This window comes from Peromyscus maniculatus, chromosome 3 (assembly GCF_049852395.1).
Source record: "Peromyscus maniculatus bairdii isolate BWxNUB_F1_BW_parent chromosome 3, HU_Pman_BW_mat_3.1, whole genome shotgun sequence".
In the NCBI taxonomy this organism is placed as follows: domain Eukaryota; kingdom Metazoa; phylum Chordata; class Mammalia; order Rodentia; family Cricetidae; genus Peromyscus; species Peromyscus maniculatus.
The window spans coordinates 30,866,962-30,891,791 of NC_134854.1; the positions used below are offsets into that span (position 1 = coordinate 30,866,962).

The 24,830-nt window shown below is 38.3% G+C and overlaps 1 protein-coding gene across 1 annotated transcript in view; it reads left to right on the forward strand.

The window, feature by feature from the left end:
- The window catches only part of Sema3d (semaphorin 3D), a 191,657-nt gene that overhangs the window by 126,877 nt on the left and 39,950 nt on the right, over positions 1-24,830 (forward strand). The window contains exons 8-9 of the mRNA XM_042272919.2: positions 10,367-10,509; positions 24,295-24,409. Coding sequence (XP_042128853.1) covers positions 10,367-10,509; positions 24,295-24,409 — 258 coding nt within the window. The remainder of the gene's footprint in view (positions 1-10,366; positions 10,510-24,294; positions 24,410-24,830) is intronic.

A 24,830-nucleotide genomic window follows, 5' to 3' on the forward strand; every position in this document is an offset into this window, starting at 1 on the left:
CCTAAAAGTTAATGGGTTTTGGAATTACTTGATTTGAGAGCAACTTCGTAGATTGCCCCCTTGACACCTGCTTAGATAAATATTCTTGGGGTTTTAAAATAAAGCATAAAATTGCATCTTTCTATTTAGGAATGGCAAATGTCCTCAAATGGAGAGTCTGTTAGGAGATAATCTAGTCATTTTTGATCATGACATGTCCATAAAGAAGTCTATTTGTGCAATTTTAATTTGCCTAGAATGCTATTATTGTTATTACTACTTGAATAGGACTACACAATGGGACACCTATCAAATGGCCTGGCATTTCCCTAATAAACAACTCCCAAGCCTTTTGCATATGGAGTGCTACTCCACCCAATGCACCTACTTAGACAGGCAGAGGAAGGTGGTTGAACCCAGGGACGAGGAAGGTGTGCTGAGCATGGAGTGTCAGCATAGTGAACAAGGAGGCTGAAAACATTTTCATGTTTTCAAGGAAAGGTATTGATGATTTTACTTTTTAATAAGGAAAAGTGTGCGTGTGTCTAAAAGACAATGGTGTGGATAGGAGGAACAGTCCTTTAAGAGAATGAATACACCTATGAGTGAGTACATACCATGTTTGTCTTTCTGAGTCTGGGTTACCTCACTCAGGATGATTTTTTCTAGATCCGTCTATTTGCCTGCAAACCTCATGATGTCATTGTTTATCTCTGCTGAGTAGTATTCCATTGTGTATATGTACCACATTTTATTTATCCATTCTTCAGTTGAAGGGCATCAAGGTTGTTTCCAGGTTCTGGCTATTACAAACAATGCTGAGGGTTTATATGAGCTTGAAAGTTGTTTATTAGGGAAATGCCAGGCCATTTGATAGGTGTCCCATATGAACATAGCTGAGCAAGTGCCCTTGTGGTTTGATTGATCATTCCTTGGGTATATGCCCAAGAGTGGAATAGCTGGATCTTGGGGTAGATTGATTCCCAATTTTCTAAGAAAGTGCCATATTGATGTGGAACAAGGATGACTGGAATGCTACTCACATCACCAGGGAGGCTACCTGGAAAACAGGACCCCAAGAAAGACATGGGGATCGCCCAATGACGGAGAAATGGATGAGATCTACATGAACAGCCTGGACATGAGTGGGGGTAATGAAGGGCAAGGGTGGAGGAAAAGAGAGCTTGGGGGAGCAGGAGATCTGAGCTGGATCAAGAACAGAGAGGGAGAACAAGGAATAGGAGACCATGGTAAATGAAGACCACATGAGAATAGGAAGAAGCAAAGTGCTAGAGAGGCCCACAGAAATCCACAAAGATACCCCCACAATAGACTACTGGCAATGGTCGAGAGACAGGCAAACTGACCTACTCTGGTGATAGGATGGCCAAACACCCTAATTGTCATGCTAGAAACCCCATCCAATGACTGAGGGAACTGGATGCAGAGATCCACGCTAGGCCTCGGGTGGAGCTCCGGGAGTCCAATTAGCGAGAAAGAGGAAGGTTTATATGAGTGAGAATTGTTGAAACCAAGGTTGGATAAAGCACAGGGACAAAGAGCCAAAAGAATGGAAACACATGAACTATGAACCAATGGCTGAGGAGCCCCCAACTGGATCAGGCCCTCTGAATAGGTGAGACAGTTGATTGGCTTGATCTGTTTGGGAGGCATCCAGGCAGTGGGACCAGGTCCTGTGCTCAGTGCATGAGTTGGCTGTTTGAAACCTGGGGCTTATGCAGGGTCACTAGGCTCAGCCTGGGAGGAGGGGACTGGACCTGCCTGGACTGAGTCTACCAGGTTGATCTCAATCCTCAGGGGAGGCTTTGCCCTGGAGGAGGTGAGAATAGGGGGTGGGCTGGGGGGAAGGGGAGGGGCCGGCAGGGGGGAGAACAAGGGAATCCGTGGCTGATATGTAGAACTAAATTATATTGTAAAATAAAATAAAATTTAAAAAAAAAGAGAGAATGAATACAAATGAGAGGGGATAGAAACAAAGGCAGCAATAGTTAGGAGGATATGATTATTTATTTATCCCATCAAGATGACAATCCAGATTAACCATCATGCTTGCTCTGGGTTTTGGTCTTTTAATGACCTTTCACTTTATCTAAAAATCTGCAAGTAATTTTTTAATATATTGTTTTTCATCTCAGCTGCCCCGCAGTGCCAGATTCCTGGTGTTATCTCTCTCAATTTTCTGAGCTTCCTCCACCTATTTACCTTGTACTTATCTTTGATCCCTTCCTCCCCTTCAATCCTTTATCTAATCTGTCAGTGAGCACCTCCTCTTCCTTCAAGCCTGCTGTTGACCTTGCTCTTTCCAGGGCCACTGTCCTCCTGTAAGCCTCATTGCCACATAGAGATTTTATTGCCCCCATTTAATTGTTTACTAATTTCCTTCACTTTCATCTCTTCCTTTTCATTTTTTGGATAACATACAATGTTAGGCATTATCTTGGACACTTTTACAGTGTAATTTTGTTTAATGACTCAATCTTGAGAAAATTACTATTTGCTTGTGACCTTCAGATACTTGGATATTTAACTAGAAGGTTCACGTAAGATTGAAACTGAAATATATCTGACTGGCTCTGAAGAATAAACTGTTTCTAGTGTATGTGACACAGGATTGGCTGCACAAGCAAGAGCCCAGGCACTTATAGTGTCTTCATATTCTGGCCCATGTCTATGTTGCATGTAGGGCTAAAGCAAAACAAGGATGTGGGTCTAGCAGCAACAGCTAAGACTGACAGAGAAAATGTGTTTAGATCAGCAGTGGGAGAGACCACCGCAGTCTGGGCAGAACTGTGTAAGTGTGAGCAACAGGTCAGACATTTGCTGAGCGAAGGAAAGCAGAGTTCAAGGAACCCACTGCTTCCAGAGACCCAGTCAGGACTTCCTTGGTCCATGGAAATCAGGTCAGAGCAAAGGAAGAAATTATAGAAACTGTGTAGCATTCCTAATAATGAGGAGAGAACTGATGGATGAAGGCAAAATATTGGCTTTGTGGGGGAGCATTTCTATCCTCTGTCATGAGAAATGGCCATTTTGTACACACATTCAGAACATGGCCCGAAGACAAAAGCTAGTGGGATTCCTGGCTGAGTTAGGAATGTAAAGACCAGAACACAGATGAACTGTTTTAATTGATGGGAATGAATGTTAACTTATAAACTACTTTTTTTTAACGTCATACTTCACAAATTGAGATGCAGTAAGCAGAGGGATACATTCAGGTCTTCTAGCTTGCTCAAAATTGGAACATTGACTGCCTTTTTGTAGTAGTTGTAGGAATAAAAGCAATTTCTGAATTAACTCTGGATCTGGCACAAAATGCCTAGAGACATGGGCTGTTCTGTTCAAGATTCAGACATCCAGTATGATAAACACTAGCCACTAATAGAGATTTAAATTTCAAATAGCATTAATAAAAATCAACCAGAGCTGGGTATGTGCCTCGGGAGTGTAGATCCGCCACCCACAGAGCCTAGGTTCAATGCCTACCGCTAATGCATTCGCTTTCTTATTTTTTTCTAACCATATGTCAGCAGTTCAGTGGTCATCTCATCTGGAGAACAACATCATTTTGAAGAGTACAAATATAAAAAATTCCCATCAGCACAGAAATGTCTTTAGATATGACTGGTTTAAATTATTGTTGCTTATTAATATATGTACAGTATCCTACAATTACATACAGCAATGTATTTGTGAATTTTCTTTATTATTTGCATTGCACGTGGATGTGAAACTTGCTGTTGTGGTTCACAAGAGTACTGTTGGCTTGTAAGGAATGATGGGTAATCAATTATCAAGTAGCTCAGTGCTGAATGTGATTTCCACTCTGTACATGTCATGACATCAGATGACATGCGTCATCTCCATCTTGGGAGCTACATTGAGGATCCTGTGTCAAGCTCTGCTTGCCTCTATTTTCAGTTCAAATTCTCACTTTTTTATATGCATGTGGTAAGCTACATTCTTTTAAACCCAATACAACATTTATATTAAGTAAAATACAAAAAGGAAATGTAATAATTCATTATTTAATTTCTAATATATATATACATATATACATATACACACACACACACACACACATATATATATATATATATATATATATATATATATACTGAACAATTTTTTTAACATAATGATCATGAAATTGTTTTTCAGTAGGTTTTAGCTGCTGGACCACTTAGGGAGTTTAAAATCCTTACATGCACACATGTTGTGCCCCATGCCCCGCTTGGCAGCAGCCAGAGTGAGAACAGCTAACCCCTCATCTGTTTAAGACTCTCCTTAGGAGTGCCTGTAACACTCTTTCATGACTCAAGAAGCGTGACTCCTCAGTGCTGAGGTCTTCCTTGAGATATGAAGGTCCCTCTTAAATGAGTTACCAGAATACAGAACAACAAAACTGAAACCCTTTGGGCGGTTCTAGATGAAGTTCAAGCTGATCCCATTCCCCGTCAACACAACCTTTAAATACATCACAATCTTTAAACACAGAGACAGGGACACAGGGAAGTCAGCGTAGTTGCTCAAACAGGGTTGAATTTCTGTTCGAATCTCAGGGTGGAACTAAAGAATGTCACCACTTGGAAAACAAAAAGGAGTAATGAACCTTGGATGCATGTGGTTTTGTTTTCTTTCTGGAGTAGCTGGGAACTTTTGTTTTAAATTTTCATTTTTACCATATTAGAGGGGATTTTAATTTAAAGTTTCTGTTGAGACTCTCTGTTGTCTGTAAATTCTCCCACATGGAAGGAGAAGTTAAAATGACTAGAAGAAGACATAAGAAGAAATAAAAGGCAATTAGAAAATCACTGTCAATTAAGTACTGGGGGAGGTGTGATCAACCCTCTGGAGAGAGGCTTGTAGGAGAAAGAAAAGTGCTGTGTTCCGTAGGCTGAATTTTTGTCATCTGCAACTGGCAGTTCCTCATGTGTCATGCTAGGAGTTCAGTTGTGAAAACACATAGTTTCAAATGCTGTCCCTTTTAGGACATGTGTTTTAAATGCCACAGGGAGGGGGTGGTGCTATATAATAAAGCCCAGGTGTCTATTGCTATGATTTTAAATGGTTGATTTCAACAAGCATGCACTAATTAAATGATAGCTATTTTTACCCAAATTTGGCAGCAAATCAGGAAAGAATTTCTATCATAAAATGCTAACAACAATGTTCTAAGACAAGACCTCAGTGTAATCTACTAGAAAGAAATGCCCTATTCCCAAAACTTGCGTTTATTTTTAGCTTGTAAGTATGTTTATTGTTTAAATCACAGAACAGAGTACTACTTGATGCTCACTCTTCTTTTCCATAATTAGATTTCTTCATATAATAAACATTTGGCTTCGTCTTTCCCACCATTCCCCTCAAAAACAGTTTGCTTCCAAGACTTGTAAAAAAAAAAAAAAACCACATTTAAGAACTCAATAAAAATCAGTGATGGCTGAATACCACAAACTCATGTATGTTGCAAGGTATACGTTATCTCACAGATGAAAGATCACCACTGGCAATGCTGTGATCCTCTCCTCCCTTGGTGTCATACAAATTCTTGGTGTGGGCTGATTTCACACTTCCTGGTGGTCATTTCCGAGGGTGCTCTCTGGCAGCACCTTCATGTTGATGTTCATTTTCAAAAAGGTTGCCCAGTGCATGCCCACAGCACCGTCTCACCATGAGCCATATGTCTGAACTTTCTTCAGAACTTCTGCATCCGACTCTTCTTTCCACACTGTTTTTATAAACGAAGTGACTGCCAAGTTGCTCAGATCAGCTCAAGTGATCATTTTCCCACCTTCCCAACTGCTCCTCTTCAAACCCTTTTTTAATTAATTAATTTGTTGATAGAGGGCATCATTCTGTAGCCCAGACTAGCCTAGGACTTCCTATGTGGACTAAGATTGCCTTGAACTCATAGCAATCTCCCTGTACCATCATTCAAAGTGCCGGGGTTACAGTTGGAGTAAGCATGCCCAGCTTGAAGGATAATTTATAAACTATTTTCTCCTTTCATTTAGTCTTCCTATTACTTTGTACTTTTCTGTTTGAAATTATGAAGTCTTCATTTTCTTTCTAGAGAAAGGACTGTAAATTTTGAGGGTGTTTTTTTTGGGTGGGGTCAGTTGGTTAGTTTGTTTTTGTTTTGTTTTGACACAGGGTCTCACTATGTAGCTCTGGCTGTCCTGGAACTCACTATGTAGACCAGGTTGGCCCCAAACTCATAGAGATCTTCCTGTTTCTTCCCAAGACCACCCCCTACCTCCCATATCTGACTACAGGGATTAAAGGTGTATGCCATCACACCTGGCAAGAATGTGAGTTTTGTACAACTTAAAATCCCATGATTTTAAGTTTTCATTATAAATTTATGTCAAGGAGCTAGAGAGATGGCACAGCAATAAAGATCATTGGCTGCTGTTCCAGAGGATCTGGGTTCAGTTCCTAGCACCAACATAGTAAGTAGCTCACAACCAAAGGTAACTTCAGTTCCAGGGTATCCAAGGCCATATTTTGGCCTCTGTGTGCAGCATGCATGCAAGTGGTACACAGATATACATGCCAGTAAAACACCCATGCATAATAGAATAAAATAGAATAGAATGAAATAAAATGATAAATTAAAATTAAGAAATAAACTAATGTCAGTTACATAGATCCAAAAATATAGTAACATTTCAAGATTCATCATGATGCCTGTGTAACATTTCAGTGCTGTAATCTATTATGTTCCCATGACTGTCTGTTTTAAGATCTTGTACTTATCTAAATAAAGACGGCCAATCATAGTCCAATGATTTCTAAATCATTTGTCTTGGCCCCCTTTGAGCTCACCCTAAGTACTAAATATTTACTTACTCAGTCCTTGCTCTCTCTCATTCAGTCATACATCTTCATCACTGGCCATGGACTAATAGTAGGTCTAACTATTCTCTTTCTCCATCTACAGAGTGGTCATATCCATGATAATGACTTGTAAACTCAGATGATTAAAAGCATCTCATAAAGGGTTGTTTTCTTTTAATGTTCACATCTCTTAACTATAACTGGAGATTTTCATCTAGTTTGGCAGCATTGCATTAGAGACTGTTAAAGCATTCTTTAGAGTATTATCCATCCCTGGTCTATGTCTATAGGAATGCTATCATTTTCCACATTGGTGCTCTTTTTTTTTCCACATAGGGTTCCTCTGCTTAACAGGGTTCCAAGCTGTCCTGGAACTCACTATGTAGATCATGCTGGCTGCAAATTCAAAGAGGTCCATCTGCCTCTGCCTCTGCCTCTGCCTCCTGAGTGCTGGATTAAAGGCATACGCCACTACTGCCCTGCTATTGATGCTCTTTTTAAAGCAACTGGAGCATCAGAACTGGTTTTCTTAGCCATGTCATTACATATGCAAATATTTACCTAATCCAGATGAAAACTGACATCAGTTCTTACTGATTAATTATCATTTAATCCTAGAAGTCCTAGGCACTAGTATTACTTATTTTCATTAATTTGTTGATGTCCTAATTGCATGTATAGAAAAAAAGCACTGTGTTGTTTTCCAGTATCTGTTGATTTGTTTGTCTGAGTGCTTGTTTGAAACGTGGTTTCTGTAATTAAACTGGTCTTAGACTTGCTACTTATGTAACAACAGTCGTGACTTTTATCTCCTCTATGCTGGGATTGGAGATGCTGTGATGCTTCTTTAAAAATAATATTTAAATAACAAGTCAGAAGAGTTCATTTACTAATAAGAAGGATTGTTTTTACTTTGCTTATGGTCTGAAATTGCCATTTATCAGCAACTAGAATGTGTACCTGGTAGTGGGGAGACCAAACCCCTGAGTGGAAATGTGATTAAGCCTTGCCAATTTAAGATAAATCCAAGAGTAAAAACTTCCAAGTTTCCTCTGCTTTTCTAAAAATAACTTTCAGGTAATTTTCTGGGTCTTGATCAAAGCAGGATTGTGAGGACTACAAGATTCCATTGGGAAATAATAAGGAATAAAGAGAAGTCTGTGCAGGCATCTCTCTCTTCTCTTTTCCTAGGTCAAAAAGAGGTTGGATACGAGACTAATGGTTGGTTAGGAGAGGCTGGGCTGATAACAGAACTACTCATTACCTGATGTGTGCACGTGTGCCTGTACACATGAGTGTGTGCACCTGTGTGTGTGTGTGTGTGTGTGTGTGTGTGTGTGTGTGTGTGTGTGTGTTTTGTTTTGAGCCAATGTTGGTCTTGAATTCCTGACCTACCGGCCTCTGCCTCCTACATGCTGGGATTACAGGTGTGTGCCAAAGTGCCATTTGAAGAAGACTACAATGAAGCTTGCTTTATGAGACCTTTGGTCAATTGCCATCCATTTTCTGGAGAATGATTATTTTCAGAACTCCTGGGATACATGAAAATCATAGAACTGGGAAGAAAGCATCCAAAACAATGTAGTTTTATCTCTTTTCTTCTGCATCCTGAGTGCTTAGTGTTTTAATTCTTGAAGGTGCCTCTCATATTCTATTTAACTCAATTGCTTCCTCTAGTGCTCAAGAGCCATGCTTATTTTCTTTGTTTTTATTCAAAACATTACTTCTGAGCCAAGTACAGATTTGATATCAAGCTAACTTATAGTTACACAAAACAACAACCTGAACTAAACCAGGTGTTAGGAAACTTTATCTGACTCGGAAGTAGCACAAAGGGGGTTTTCCTTTGAGCTGCAAGGACATTGTCCCCGGCCATATATAAGGGATGCCTTTCTAGGCCAGAACAGACTGGATTTGTTAACTTTGAATAACATTATGGCACTCCTGCAAGGGCGTGCTGTGCTCAGGTTTCCCAGGCACTTTGTGCTCCTAACCATGGTGGTCACCATCCTCACTATCTCCACCTTAAGAAATCACTTTGGTCTTTGCTTTGTGATTTTTGTGGTACTGGTGATGGGACCCAGACTTAATGCATGTTTAAAAACTGCTTCACCACTGAGGTGTCTCCAGTCCTTGTGTGTTTTCTTTGGAGACAGGATCTCACTAAACTGCAGAGTTGTATCTTGTACTCACTGTGGTGTATACCTTGCACTTGTGTTCTTTCAGCTTTAGCCTCCAGAGTACCTGATGTTACAAGTTTGTGCTACCAGGGCTAGCTATAATTCACGTTTATTGAACGTCAGAGTCCAGCATTTGCTCAGTGCTTTTGTGTGCACTAACTCACTAGTAGATACTATTCAATATTACTAGACAAATAACATGTCTAGGAGCCTCGTGTTATGTGTAAAAAAAAAAACTGACACATAGCTAGCCTCTTGGACTTTTGACTAAGATCATGTGTACAAAATTGCCTGAGATCACCTTTAAAATATAAACACAGAAAGTGGATCTCTAGGGCATGTGCTGGCAATCACCTAGGCTGTACTGGTTATCTTTATCCTACCTCTGATGAATTTCTCACAGTACAAGTAAAGAATACCACAATTTTCATAATCAATGACATCTTGGGTTTCCCTCAGTTCATTAAAATCACATGGTTATTGTAAAACGGTAGTCTCTTCATAAAGAGGACATAAAATCATAGACTATTTAGATGGAAAAAACTTTCAAGGTAAGTCATCTGCAGTTCATTTGGTCAACAACCGACCATGAATTATTGTGCAAATTCTAATTTGTTTTAACAATAAAAATTCCCAGAGTCAGAGATCATGGTGAAAACTGAAAGATCAGAGAAGCAGAACAGCCTACCACTAGTTCTAATCTCTATGAAATCCTCAGGCAAAAAAGGAGGAGCTCCTGTCTCCTCCCACCTTATATTTCTTTTCTCTGGCCAGCCATATCACTTCCTGTCTCAACCTCCCTAGTCCTGAAATGAAAGGCATGAGATCCCAAGTGCTGGGATTAAAGGTGTGTGCCACCACTGCTAACTAGTGGCTGACTTTGCCCTCTGATCTTCAGGCAAGCTTGATTTGCTAGAGAATACACAAAATATCACAATGCAATCTCATAAGATTATATTGCCTAGTGACATCATGGCCAGTTATATTCCTGTAATTTCTATCATGTTTACATAGTAATAATGAAATCATTGAATAATGCATTTCTCAGAATATATCCCTGCGATTATATGGCCAATGACTAATTTAGTGGAAAACAATAACAGTTGTATTCCCCCAATCAATTTTTCACCCACCCCTGAAATTCCTCACAGACTCGTTCAGTCACCATTTGTCCTACCACATGCTCCCACCGTGTTTATCTGCACATCTTGTTTCTTACATTCGACTATCAGACCACATTTTGAAAATTCTGCTAGTTGTTTCATATACAGAAGACCCAGAGGTAATTCCAGCTGGATTATTCTTATTGTTTTAACTTGTAACTCCCTTTATTTTCTAAACAGGAGCAAAATTTATTGGAACATTCCCCATTCCAGACACTTATAATCCAGATGATGATAAAATATATTTCTTCTTTCGGGAATCATCTCAGGAAGGCAGCACATCTGACAGAAGCATTCTTTCAAGAGTTGGGAGAGTTTGCAAGGCAAGATTCATTTATTTTTTTTCTTAAGAACCGTGTCTATATGCATGAAGTAATTCGTCTTCAGTGCTGAAGAAAAGGGTCCATTCATGACTGATAAAGTTGTAAGATGAGTTCACACTTCTATAAAAGTATAATTTTTGAGATGCAATTGTGAAAAAGCAAAAACAAGTTATTTTCAAATAGCAAATTTGATTTTCAGTTCTTGACCTGCTTCCCCGGCCTTGTGCACTGTTTGGCACTCTGCTGATGTCTCTGTGTCATGTCCCTGATATTTTCAATAAGATCACTCACTGTCCTGGTCCCCAAAGGGAAAATGTTCTCATGGAACGTTAGACAATCCTACCTTAAAATTGAAAGAACACTAAAGTAACTTAAACAGTAACAAAATCATGTCTGTATTTTTTAAATACACACTGCACATGTAACAACCATGTCTTTTGTTTGGACCAACTGAGTTTTAAATACAGTTATATATTCTTATATTAAATACTTCCTATGCCATTAATCTAGATTAAGTTCTGAGTGAAAAATGAAGAAGAAAAGATAACTAAAAGCATAAAATATTTTTCTTAAAGAAAACTCCAATTATTCCTGAATATTGTCATTTTATGTAAATTATACTAACCACATTGACTGTTTGAGACACTTACACTTTGTTTCATCAAGGCTTTTAGTTGATTGACTATGGACTTTATAGACTAGAGACAGCACTTGAAGCCAAACTCTCCATGTCTGAATTTGTGTGTTCTTCCTGCCTTTGCCTCTGCTGAAATGACTTTCCAGAGGAGACATAAATCAGTTATGTGTAAGAGCCATTAAGTTAATAAATACCTTCTTCAGGAATCTTTCCTCAGCCTTAAACAAACTTTTCATTTTCTTCCATATAAGCCTGTCACTTTTTGTTTCTTTCTATGCCCTGGGGCTTCTGAACACTTCCAGGGACAGGAATACAAACCATCACCACACTTGAAATTGCTAATGACAACATGTCTTTTGAATGAAGCCGACTTGTGAGCCCAGACCATTCTTTACCTACTCTCCTAGCCAATAATGCTGTCTCTTCCACTGATCCTTTTCTCCCACAGGGCACAGATTCTCTCAAAGGCATCCTCGTTCTCTCAGAGTCCGAAAATCTACAGTCTTCTTTTAAAGCCTCCTGCTGGCATGAATGACCATGCCTGGAGCGCTCTTAGTGTGTCAGTTTACTGAAGCATGCCATATAACAACAGCATAATGACCCCGAAAGACACGCAGGAGATTGACACTTTGTGTAAGAGAAGTATGTTAAAAATGTCAGAATCAGTTTACAAGCAGTAAATGCATTTCATGAGTCTTTTTGAAAACTGTACGACAAGCGTGCTGCTTGAAGGGAGGTTCAGTGCTTATTTCTTAATGGATATAATCCATTTTACTGAAATTTATCTGTAACAAAGTAAAGGTTTTGTTCTGGTGTAAATGAATCATAAAGGTAGATGAATACCTCAATCCCTGTCACAGTTATAAATTTCTATATAGATGCCATAGGCAGGATTCCAAGCATTAACCATGGAATGTTCTTTTTAAGCTATGAAAAAAACCTCCTGCAAAAATGAAAAGGCATAAAAAATGCAGTAAATGAGTCTTCCCAACTTACAAAGCCTCTGAGACTACACAGTAAGATTCTGTTATCCTATTACCCTATCAATTATGAGATTAAATAAAGATGTGAAGGAAGAGTAAAGAAACAGAAACTTTTCACTCAGTGTGTCTCATCTCTTAATCATTCTTTTAACTGGATGACATTTTAAGACTGCTCACTATAGCTATGATCTATTGGTCAAATGCTCATGATGTCTGGTTCTACATGCTTTCTTTGCAATTTAATTACAGCACATCCAACTCATATTCATTGTTAATTTCTACATTATTTTCACATAAAGGAATTCTTCTGATATCATTTGCAATTTATTCTTTTTGTTGATATTTCCTTTATTTCCAAAACGTCTTAATATTATTTATCTAATTTTTCTCAAGTAATAATAAAAGAGCATCTTTATCGTGAAAGAGGATTGAGTTTGATAATAATAAAAAAAATAGTCTAGAAGAAAGAAGTAGACAGAATTACGAGTAAGCTGTGGAAGCCCTTCTGACTTGACCCGGTTTGCTCCAGCAGCCTGGCGGGCCTTGCTCCTGCCTGCTCAGCTCGTGTTTCCCACGGTCCATAATGGAAACACAAAGGTGCTATTCCTGCTGCCATTGTTTGCTCTCATATTTAACTAATACTTTGACACAAAAAGGTACTGTTGACAGTTTAAGAATTTTCTGCCTCTTTTGTTATTAAACTTGAAAAAATGATGTTATATTGACCTGAAAAATGTGTTGTTTTCTTGACTTATTTGGCATAAAATTATTGGTAAAAAAGAGATTTTGGTAATAGAGTACTCTGTCTCTCACACACACACACATACACACACACACACACACACACACACACACACACACACATACAAAGATTAAAGATAATTCAAGAGAAAAGCTGATATGTTCAATATTATAATCCATTCATATATTATCTTTGAATATTTTACAAATAGCAATAAAATATGACTTCCCTACAACACATACTATACTGCTGATAACTAAGTTACCCTTTCTCAAAAAAAAAAAAAAAAACAAAAAACAAAAAAACCAAAAAACTCAAAGTACACTGAGATGTAGTTGGAAGTCCTGCCAGGCCCCTGCAGTCCCTTGTCCTGTTTATAAAATAATCACTCAGATGCTTATATTAATTACAAACTGTATGGCCACTAGCTCTGGCTTATTACTGACTAGCTCTTACACTTAAATTAACCCATAATTCTTATTTTTGTTTAGCCACATGGCTTAGTACCTTTTCTCAGTTCTGCCTTGTCATCTTGCTTCCTCTGTGTCTGGCTGGCGACTCCTGACTCAGCCTTCCTCTTCCCAGAATTCTCCTTGTCTGCTTATCCTGCCTATACTTTCTGCCTGGCTACTGGCCAATCAGCATTTTTTTTTTATCAACCAATTAGAGCAACACATTCACAGCATACAGAATGACATCACCCATCACTGAGGGTAATGCATATAAAAGATACTCATAACATGATATGACATAAATAGGAGATATGAAAACTCTAAGCTATCAGTGAAGTTTGAAAAAAATCATATGAAGAGAATGATTGAAATGAATCCTATAACATTAACAGGACTATGCTACATAGAGGAATGGAGAAAAGCATTCCATGCAGCATTTGTCAGGGTAAATCTTGTTCATAGAATGCTAAAATGTTATGTTAAAATTTAAAGCATGTGTCAGGAGAGCAATGTCTTTGTTGTAAATTTAGTGATAAGAAGTCCTGCATGTTAGCAAGTGAGAACAGGAACCTAGGTAATAGTGAGTTATTCAATATTTGAGGTACAGAGGGACAAGATGGATATATTTAGCTCACATTTGAAGAATGCATCTGGATTGAGGAATACTTGTGATTAGAATCCTGTCATATCCAACGTGGTATGAATAAAGACATGAAGGACTATTTAGGAGATATTTCAAATAGAATCTATTTGTATAGATATAAAGTGCAAATAAATATCATTATCTTGATGGTAGATCAGTACAAGCTAGTGCAATCCATACTCATGGTAATGTTCTTATCTGTAGTATTTAATGCAGTAGTCACATGCCGTTATGTTGAAATATGGCTATTAAGATGAAGAACTGAATTTACAATGCTTCCTTGTTCCCATTTCTGAAATGATGTTGACCTTACCACATGATAAATAAGTGTCTCATAGGTAATATCATCCTAGATGATATTTGTCATACAGATAAGTACTCCTATATTCTTGGTAACTGGGTTTTAGGAGACAAGACATGGGTCTTGACAATGCAGAAACAGTGCATTCCTTTATGAGAGAGGAAAGAGCCTGCATGTTATATTGGGACATGCTGCAGCTGATGTGACTCTGGAATGTGTTAGCATATTCAGCTACTTAAAAGTATGAACTTGAGGCTCTCTAGAGTCTCACTTCTAGAGTTTGAAAGCTGAAAGGATATTGCTTTTGAGTCATGGAAATAACTGCAATTGTTCAGAAATATTTGTAGGCAAGATGAAGCACAAAGATGGGATCCAAAGGGACAATAACAATTTTAAGAAAGATGTAAATGTTCACAAAAACAATTGGAGAGACTTTGTCTTGTGGTGTGGTGGGATGGGTAAGAGAATTACCATCAGTCATGGTAATGGGTGTTTTAATAAAAAAGCACAGTTGCTACACAACTGTCTCCAGGTTCTGGCTATCACAAATAATGCTGCTATGAACATAGCTGAGCATGTGTCCTTGTGGTATAATTGAGCATCCTTTGCGTATACACCCAGGAGTGGTATTGTTGGATCTTGAGGTAAATTGATTCCCAGTTTTCTGAGAAACCGCCATATTGATTTCCAAAGTGGCTGTACAAGTTTGCACTCCCACCAACAGCTTATCCTTTCTTAATGGAGATGGAGGAGGAGTGGATGGGGAGTAAGAAGGGATGTGGGGAGAGGAAACAGGGGGAGAGAAGGGAGGGTAAACTGTGGTTGGTGTGTAAAATGAATAAAAAAATTTAATAACAAAACAGTTGTGGGTGGTTACATGTCCATAATCCTAGTAGTAGAGAGCCTGTTGCAGGCCAATAAAATAGAATGGAAAAGAAAGAAAGTGTGGGGGTGTGCTGGGAGGAGAAGAGAAAATAAAGAACAGGAAAATGAAAGCAGTTTTCAATGATGTTACAATCTAAAAAAGTGAGGTCTAATCACAATTTAAAAGCCAGGATTTGACAGTCAGCGTATAACTGATGACCGCTGCTTAGGGCATAGAAACATTCAACTTGGTATATACCTCCTACCCTCTTCTCATGTTCTCCATCTTTAACCTACATGATGTGGATGCCCACATCTTCTATGACTATTGTACCTAAATCAGTAACAACATTAAAAAAAATAAAACATAAGGATTAAGTGAGAGCATTGGATTTATATGTGACATATGCTCAATTGGTTATTGACATGGATTTCTGGGCATGAGTACATAACCTAATGTAGGAGACTTACATGTGAAGAATGTAAAACCTAGCCATAGCACTTGAAAATGTTCACTGACACGTATCATATATCATGTCCGTAGACTTTTGGAACCTATTCAACGTCATATCTCTTATGAGCTGAGCAAGGTGGCAGTAGTGTCCTGGGGGTTCACTACCAAAGTATATTGGCAAGCAATGGCCTTGTATTATGTTTCCATTTGTTTTGTTAAATTGAAGAAGGTATTTCACTTTCGAGGCCAGGCTGGCCTGGAACTCATTGTGTAGTCCACATGGACTTCAAACTCTCCCAATCCCCTATATCCCTACTTTCTGACTGCTGGGATTTCAGATGGGCGACATCATGCACAGCTGGTATTTAGTTAGTTGTAAATATAGAATCTACTGTTATTGCTCTCACTTAAAAAAAAGATTTATTTTCTTATTTTTATTTATGTGTAAAGTGTTTCTGTGTATGCTACACATCTGCAGGAACTCACAGGGGCCAGAAGGCCATTGGATCCTCTGGAGCTGTGAGCCACCTGAATGGATCCTGGAAATCAAATTCTGGTCCTATGGAACAACAGCAAGTGCTTTTAATCACTAAGCCACCTTTCCAGCTCTCTGATTTGTTCTCATTTTTAAAAATACTTGTAATTTGTAAGTGTATAATATTTCAGAACATAAAGTACCTTGGAACCATATATGGTAAAAATTTATTAATAAGAGCTATAAATTTTAGTGAGAGATATGGAAGGAAGAGATATCAACAGAAGTTAATTTCACATGACAGTATTAATCAATAAGAGCTCAGGGGAATACCTTTATTTGAAAACCCTCTTTCAAAATAAGAATGATTTCCATCATACAAGACATATTCTCTAATGGATTATCTTTTTGTAAGATCGTGACTTTCTAGTCCAACTAGTTATCAATCCTTTCATATTTAAAGGGTATTTAGACTTAAATGATTCATAAAATCCTTGTTAAGCTCTATTTAATTCTTCAATCTTGTTGAACTGTCAATATTTTGAAGTACTAAGTGGGTCATCTTCCACCCTGGTGAATTTCTCTCATTCATGATAAATTATTTCTGTCTCCATGGTGAGGAATTAGGTAATGACTGAATGCTCAGTCACAGCAGCATGGGGTAAATTATGGAGACGTCTGTCTATTTACATTGCAATTCGTTCACTTTGGGATACCATTGTATCTATACAATCTCCCCCCCCCCCAGTGTGTGCACCTGTGTGCGTGCGTGTGTGTGTGTGTGTGTGTGTGTGTGTGTGTGTGTGTGTGTGTGTGTGTATGTGCACCCTTAGTCATGTGCGGAAATGCCGGTCCCTTTAGTGAGGCTGGCCTGGCCGGCAGTTTTGCACCTCCAGGCTATTTTGATTACTCGTGGATTCCCTTCATTTTTGGAAGCATTGTGGCAGGCTCACTTATGCAGCCCACTGCAGGTTCCAGCTGTAGGCAATGCCAGTTCTTTTTGTTTTGAGCATTTCCTTTTGTCTATGCCAGGAATTCAGTTTGGATGGCCCTTTCACATAACTTGCCTAGGGGTCTCATTAATAGCTGTTTGCTTCAATCCCACTTGCATTGTCTATTTTGATATATGGCCCTATTTGGACAATCACTGCCTTTGAAGATTTGTTTTTTAGGCTGATGACACTCTCTGTATTTATCGATCTTCACCGAGCTGTGGTTTTTGTGCTTACTTTTAGCGTGTCACTTACAACCTAAGTGAGAGATTTAGTGCCCAGCGTTCCAGATGTGCTTTCACTGCACCTCCATCTGTTTTCCTGTCAGAGGAATTCCTGGGAAGGGATTTATAATGTTTGCTGTAGCTTTTAAAACAAAAATTAGGAAGCCTCAGTACTACCTGAAAGCACACCTACCTGTACCCAACTGAACCTGCTAGTGCTTGGAAACTAAGTTCTTTAGCATAACGCGTTATCCACGTCCCGCATCTCCATCTTTCTGAGTTCTTTAATATCCACATCCTACATCTCTAATCCTCTTTCTGAGTTTCTGAAGTAGTGCGAGAAACTCTCTCCCTCTTTGCATTGATGTTCTCCTATGGCAAATTCAAGCAGTTGCCTATAAATATTATTTAAGAAACAAATAAGCAAACTGAAATAGAAAGAAAACGTTTCCTTGAAAATCTCTGTAGACATTTTATACCCAACACGGTATAAAACTAGGTGTGGTGGTGCATGCCTGCAACCCCAGTTCTTGAGAGAGAGAGGCAGGATGATCAGAAGTTCAAAGTCACCCTCTGCTCCATAGTGAGTCCCAAGTCAGCCTGAGCTACATGAGTTAATTTCTCAAAAAGCAAACAAACAAGCAAAAACAACAACAACAAAACCTGTTCAGCAGTAATGGACTTATTTTGCAGGAATCCAGATTTTTTTCAAATCCATAGACCCCCCCCCCAGAAAAATAATATGCTCTAAGAAATTATGACAATAAGGGTTAGAGTTGTAGATCCACTTCTGATTAAAATTTCAGTATTTGCCCAGTGTTGTTCAACTGTATTATGTGCGAAGAGGGGAAGTTCCCAGAGCATTTAAAGCCAACACCTCTCCGTGCTCTCCTCTCCAGTTGCTGTCTTCAGCAATATCTATTCTTGTATTATACTTGGAATTAACAAAACTGGCCTTGTCCTGAAGTGTGATATAAATTTTGTAATATTTTTTACAATACATGAAAATATTATTCTACCACTGATGTTGTCTCTTAGAGGCAAATACACAGGTCATCTATGGAGCATTGTTAAAAAGTCAGCATATAACGTTTGGGATACAATACCTTTGTGATTTTCACTTAGTAGATGCTCTATTTCAATGTATCATATTCTTTATCTAATTTGTCATTTATCATAAAAAGCTCCATCGAGCAGGCTTGACATAGCCCTGTGCTGGAATATGCTGTCGAGTGTTCTAAAGAATGTCTCTGGTCGAGGAGATCATGGGTTGCCTACACAGCAACTGCCCGGTTTACTCCTCCTCTCTGTGCCTTCTCAGGCTGCACCGAGCTATTTCTATGGACAGAACTTAGGTTCTGAAAACTTAATTAAAGGGCCTACATGTTTCTATGTAAGTGAATAAAAGTGGTGAGGATAATCCCAACTCAAGATGGCAGACTTAAAACTTAACTTTAATCAGAACAAAGAAATACAGTGAAACCTGGAAGAAGGTCCCCAATGCCTCATTTGACATACACCGTGTACATTAAAATATATCAACATTTAGATGGCTCAGCAGATAAAGCCACTCGCCACCAAGCTTGAGAAGCCAGTGGCTGAAGGGGAGAACTGATTTCTTCAAGTTGTCCTGTGATGGTCACATGCATACTGTTCTCCAGTGAGCCTCTCCCCAGAAAAAAAAAAAAGTGATGTTAAAAAGTGTACCAATGCAGTCTATCAGGTCGATCCCAGTCCTCGGGGGAGACCTTGATCTGGAGGAGGTGTGAATGGGGGGTGGGATGGGGGGAAGGGGAGGGAGGCAGGAAGGGAGAGAACAAGGGAATCTGTGGCTGTTACGTAGAACTGAATAGTATTGTAAAAAAAAAAATTTAAAAAAAATGTACCAATGCACTACAAAGAATAGCCTTAATGAGGACATTTCCATACATCGAAGGAACCAGTGTATGATAGTGAAGGTCTACTCGCACCCAATGAGAAAACAACGCTGCTCTTCCTGCTTTCTACGCTAAGTCTTCAATAAGTTGTAACTGTGGTTTGTTGTGATGGGTTCATGGGAAGAACAGCGAAACTGTTCTCAGTACTAAAAAGGAAAATACTGATATAATAACAATTTTAATAAGAACTGCCTCAGTTCATCTTCACATGATATCATACGTGGCCATCCTCTCAGGTGAGTTGTAGAAACAAATGTTGAAGTCTCCTGACTCACATAGAAATGGGTGAGATGCCGTATGAAAAATGGAATTATTTATGGTCATGGGAGACTGCTGTTACAGAGACATGTATCTTAGAAGAGGAGCATGTCAGAGCAACCCCCTACCAACATCAGATCTAATTGTACCCCCTCTCTACTACTTCTAAAGACACCAGAGGCTTTTCTAGTACTTAGGATCTCAAGTAAATTCCCGGTAGCTGGACAGCCAAGAACCATTCTCCCCACTGACTAACATCTGACAGCTGAGATACCTTAGAAGGCAAAACAAAGATGTATAGACACAAATTGCTAAGAAAAAGGGCAGAGAAGAAAACCAGCCACTTGCCTGTATGACACATATGTGACTCATTGAACTCAGCGAATTTGGGACTACACAGTCTTCCATGCTAAGCAAACATTCTATTACCTCAGCACATCCCCATCCCTGGAACATACAGCTTCAATACATTCACAATTGCCTTGGTGATTTCACTAATTTTCAGGATTCAGCAGTACAATTTAAAATCAATGAATATATTTCCATAGACCTTTTTTTTCCCCTAAACATGTGTGAAAATGATATTATAAGGTACCGAGAGGTCTTTAAAGGGAATATTTTACACAGATAAAACTATGTTTAGTATACAAACCCAGTATTGTGACTGTAAGTAACACTCCTGGGTGACAGCCTTGAGCTACTTTGCATGTCTGTTTAATATTTATATAAACCTCAATTTTCTTGCACAGAAGAAGTATGTCCTGTCCATTAGGCTGTATCATGACTTACCCACTTATTACTAGGTGAAAAGAATTGATAATCTGCTGTCAAAAGCCAAGCAAATGACTGCTCACAGGCACTCTCCTTACTCACCACCCAGAGGGGGCACCAAAGTTCAGGCTTGTTTACCTTTTTCTCTTTGGTGCTTTCATGTGCATCTTTGTGTAGAGGATCTAACAACAAAGGAGCCATGATAAATAGAGTGGAGGCACACAGAAGTGGCTGGTGCCCATGAGCTGCCAATTCTGACATCTCAATAATAAATCTTTTGTGTTGGGGAAACTGCTGGCTTCTGTAGAGCTTTAGAAAAAAAAAGTGAAGACGTGACGATTTAGTACAAGAGTGATTACCTCCTTTCAGCCTTCTTCTGGGCTCAAAGTTTTCAGATGGGATTTTTGTGGCTTTGCAAACAAATACAGGAGCTGAGAGCTGGACAACAAAGTCAGACCGATACTTCCTTGCAGAAGAAATACAAAGTCTAGTGCACTGAATTCCCCTGCAATGCTCCCGGTTTCTCTGAAAGTTTCTGTTCAGTGATCCAGTGCTTACTGAGAGCATTGTGCCCAAATTGTGCTCACTGCTCTGATGATAGCAGGTAGCTTTGATCTGGTTTGTTCTGTTTGTTTGCTTTTTCTGGAGCTCCTTAAGGAACTGGACAAGACAGCTGGGTAGAGAGACAAGAGCACTCAGAAATTATTCCATTTAAAATATGGCAATTTTTACTTATCAAGTTAAAAAATAAACATTTCTTTTTTAATCAACAAATTTGGAGCCAGTAGGTTAGAATTTTTTTATGTTTACAACAGGTAAGAATTGAAAATAGAATAAGGAAAATGTTTGAATATGGACACTTATTGACATTTTATATACCAGGATATTTAGAAAAGAATGATACTTCCTGAGATATGAGAATTTTATTTTATTTATTTATTTTTTGGTTTTTCAAGACAGGGTTTCTCTGTATAGCTTTGTACCTTTCCTGGAACTCACTTGGTAGCCCAGGCTGGCCTCGAACTCACAGAGATCCGCCTGGCTCTGCCTCCCGAGTGCTGGAATTAAAGCCATGTGCCACCACCGCCCGGCTTTTAAAAGCCATATTTAGATAAGTCTGAATTTACATCTTCAGAGACATCAGAATCATCAAATAGCTAGCTATGTAGAATACCGTTTGAGCAATGACACTCAAATAATAAATATACACAATAGAAATTTAAGAGCAGTTACAGACATGACTGTTATTTGAATGGCATTATATAGAGTATGCTATGTGGTTTTCTGACAGACAAATATAATTATTTCATTTCTTTTCTAATTGCAATCCTTGAGAACTTCTTCATTGTGTACTTAATAACACACAGGCACCTTGGCCTTGTATGAAAGCCTTCCTTGGTCTTCCCCTAATTTACTTTTCTAACATTTTCCTTCACTAGTTTAATTGATCCCAGTTCTCATTGAAACAAGCTGTCTTGGTTCTCTCCATGTATTTTGGATTGCTCTATCTGTTGTACTTTTCTGCTAATATCCAGCCCCCGAGGCATTTCTGGAACTCATCTTTACACATGTGCCTGGACACCAACTGCCATTAAAAAGACATAGCATCAGATCTGCCACTTCCCAAACACCTCTCCTCATTTCTCTGTGTGCAGTAACTCCAGCAGAGGCTCCATCTCCTTGGCTCTCCAAACCTTCCTAAAGAATTTTGCCAATTTCATTTGTAATGCTAGTTATTTCTTAGCAATTAAACATATATCTATGAGGCACCTGATTGGCGGTACTGTAAAGAGTATTCTAATTGGTGAAGGCACTAAGAAGTTGACTTTCTGGTGCTAACTTAAAACATCTAAAAATTAAATGCTATTGTAGATTTTATTATTGTTAGGGTCCGCAGATCACCCTACAGATGACCACCACTCATGTATGCAAAAGCAAGAGCATTTATTTTTCAGGAGAAGAATTCCAGCATGTTGTGTTCAGCCACATAACAAAATGGCAATGACCCCTAGAGAAGTTCACAGGCTCCTTTTATAGATGACCAAGAAAGGATTAGGTCATCCTAAATATGATTGGCCAAGTGAGCAGCAGCCACATTAATGTGTTTCTGATTGGCTGGGGCTGTAAGTGCTGAATCATGCCTGGTATGCAATACCTCCCTGGCTTGCCTTATCAGAACCCTAAACTTTAACAGAAACTGAGACCTAAACAGAATAAGAAACAATTATAAACTGAAGGATAATTTTAAACTTTAAAGACACTGATCTTGAATAAAACTGTTCATGAACTTAATGAACAAAACATAACAACATCTCACAGATTTTCGTTATTGTGTATATGCATATACATATGAATATGTATTTATATATGTAACCCCAAGCACATATGTACTTCCCTACAGTTGTATTCTGTCATTCATAGTAGTTTGGAAACATTTAAGTTTAAAGGAAAGACATCGTTGCTGGGGAGTGATACACACATTTAATCCCAGCCCTCAGGAGGCAGAAGAAGGTGGATTTCAGCTAACTCAAGCCAACATTTTCTATATAGTGAGTTCCAGGCCAGCCAGGGTCATATAATGAAACCCTGTGTCAAAATTTTAAAAAGAAAAATAAGTGAAGCGAAAATCTGTGAGATGTTGTTATGTTTTGTTCATTAAGTTCATAAACTGTTTTATTCAAGATCAGTGCCTTTAAAGTTGAAAATTATCCTTCAGCTTATAATTGTTGTTTCTTATACATCTAAAATAAATCAAGAAAGGATTAATTATTACTACATTTTATTGATCAAGAGCTGTGCCTCATCAACAGGAAGGAATATAAGAGCTGAGTAAAACTGAGAGTTACATATAGTTTCCTTCTGTGCTTGAGCTTGAATTCTCTGAAGATAGGAGGCTTGTTGCTCTTCCTTCTGTGTCCTCCTCCCTGTTCTGAAGGATATATGGATATGTGTGTGCATATATGTTTATATCTATTAGATATGCATTCAATATTCTTGCTTAAAGTAGTCATTCAGACATTCTCCTTCAATTTAGTCTACATTATAGACTTTAAGCAGAGAAGGTAGGCACTAGATCTTCAAATACCAAACCTGTCAATTGACTTTTCATTAACTTTCTAGAATTTGGGATGAGGAAAAACAAAAGATTTAGGAAACATGGTTAAATGTAAGTAGGTTAATGGAAAATGGATCTAAGAATTTTTTTTATTGAAATGAAATGCTTAATGTATGCATTCCATGAATAATTTGCATTTTATTTATTATGAGCACAGAAAAAAGCTAGCAACAAATGCATTTTTAAAATGTTATAAATTTAGTGTAAAAAAGGACATAATTCTGTTTATTCTGTTTATTTGATATGGATGTTTATTTTTGGCTCAGCGTTTAAAACCATTTTAAATAAAAAACTTCTGAGAAGTAATGTATGGAAATGTAGGTTAATATTTAAAATTATTTTCATATGTATGTATTTGTATACTTATGATTCCTTGATGTTTAATTAGTACTACATTAGCTTGAGGAAGACCATTTCTTTTTACTTTATAATGAAGCCTATTTCTAAAACATGAAAATATTCTTAAATACATAAATGATACATAAGTCATTCTAACAGCTATTGAACTCAAGATGCCTGGCACAATACTAAATACATTACACAAAATTTTCCATTTGATCATCAAAATAACCGAATTTCAAGACGTTAATCATATTTTATCAATGACAGAATAGAGATGTATTAGCGTTTTATAGGTCACGGAACACAAACTTGGCAGACACAGGATTTGATCCCAGCCTGCTTTAATTACTGCAGTCCTGCATGCATCTCCTCATCCACCAGAGTTAAATTGCTTGCATTCATTTAACCATAAGAAAACATTTACGGTTGAGTGACAGACTAACTTTCCATTATTGAGTAGTTGAAGTCAATACTCAGGCTCTGTGCCTTGTAAAAGGTAGTATTAATAAGATACTACCTGTAATGCCTACTGGGTTTAGTGAGTGGTCGATTCCTACTGGTAACTTTTTAACCTTTTTGTTTCCCATTCTTTCAGAATGATGTAGGTGGGCAACGAAGTCTGATAAACAAATGGACTACTTTTCTTAAGGCGAGACTGATTTGCTCAATTCCTGGAAGCGATGGGGCAGATACTCATTTTGATGAACTCCGTAAGTCACGTGTCATGTCCCTTGCTCGTAGAACAGTCCTACTAATCAAGTAATACAGCATTTATTTATTTTAGTATCATATACACAAATACCTACATAGACAAATAAGCACAGCTTGGAATTGTTCTTACTAAATTGACCTTCGCCCACACAAAGCTGTTCTTTGCTCGCAGTCTGAATGCAAAATACAATGAAGTATTCCTGTATTTGAAAGAACCTCAAATTTAATAAAGGGAAACAATTACAGTAATCAGAAAATGTGAGCTATGAGACTAGAAAGTCTATGCATGCAATCCCCTTCTTCCTTTTTTTCCTTGGTGGGAGCAACAGGTAGGAATAGCCTGGATTCCTTGTTCCTAGGTTGCCCTCTGCTGGGGAGGATGGAAGATTTGTTGACCATGGTGATCTGACTTAAAACCTC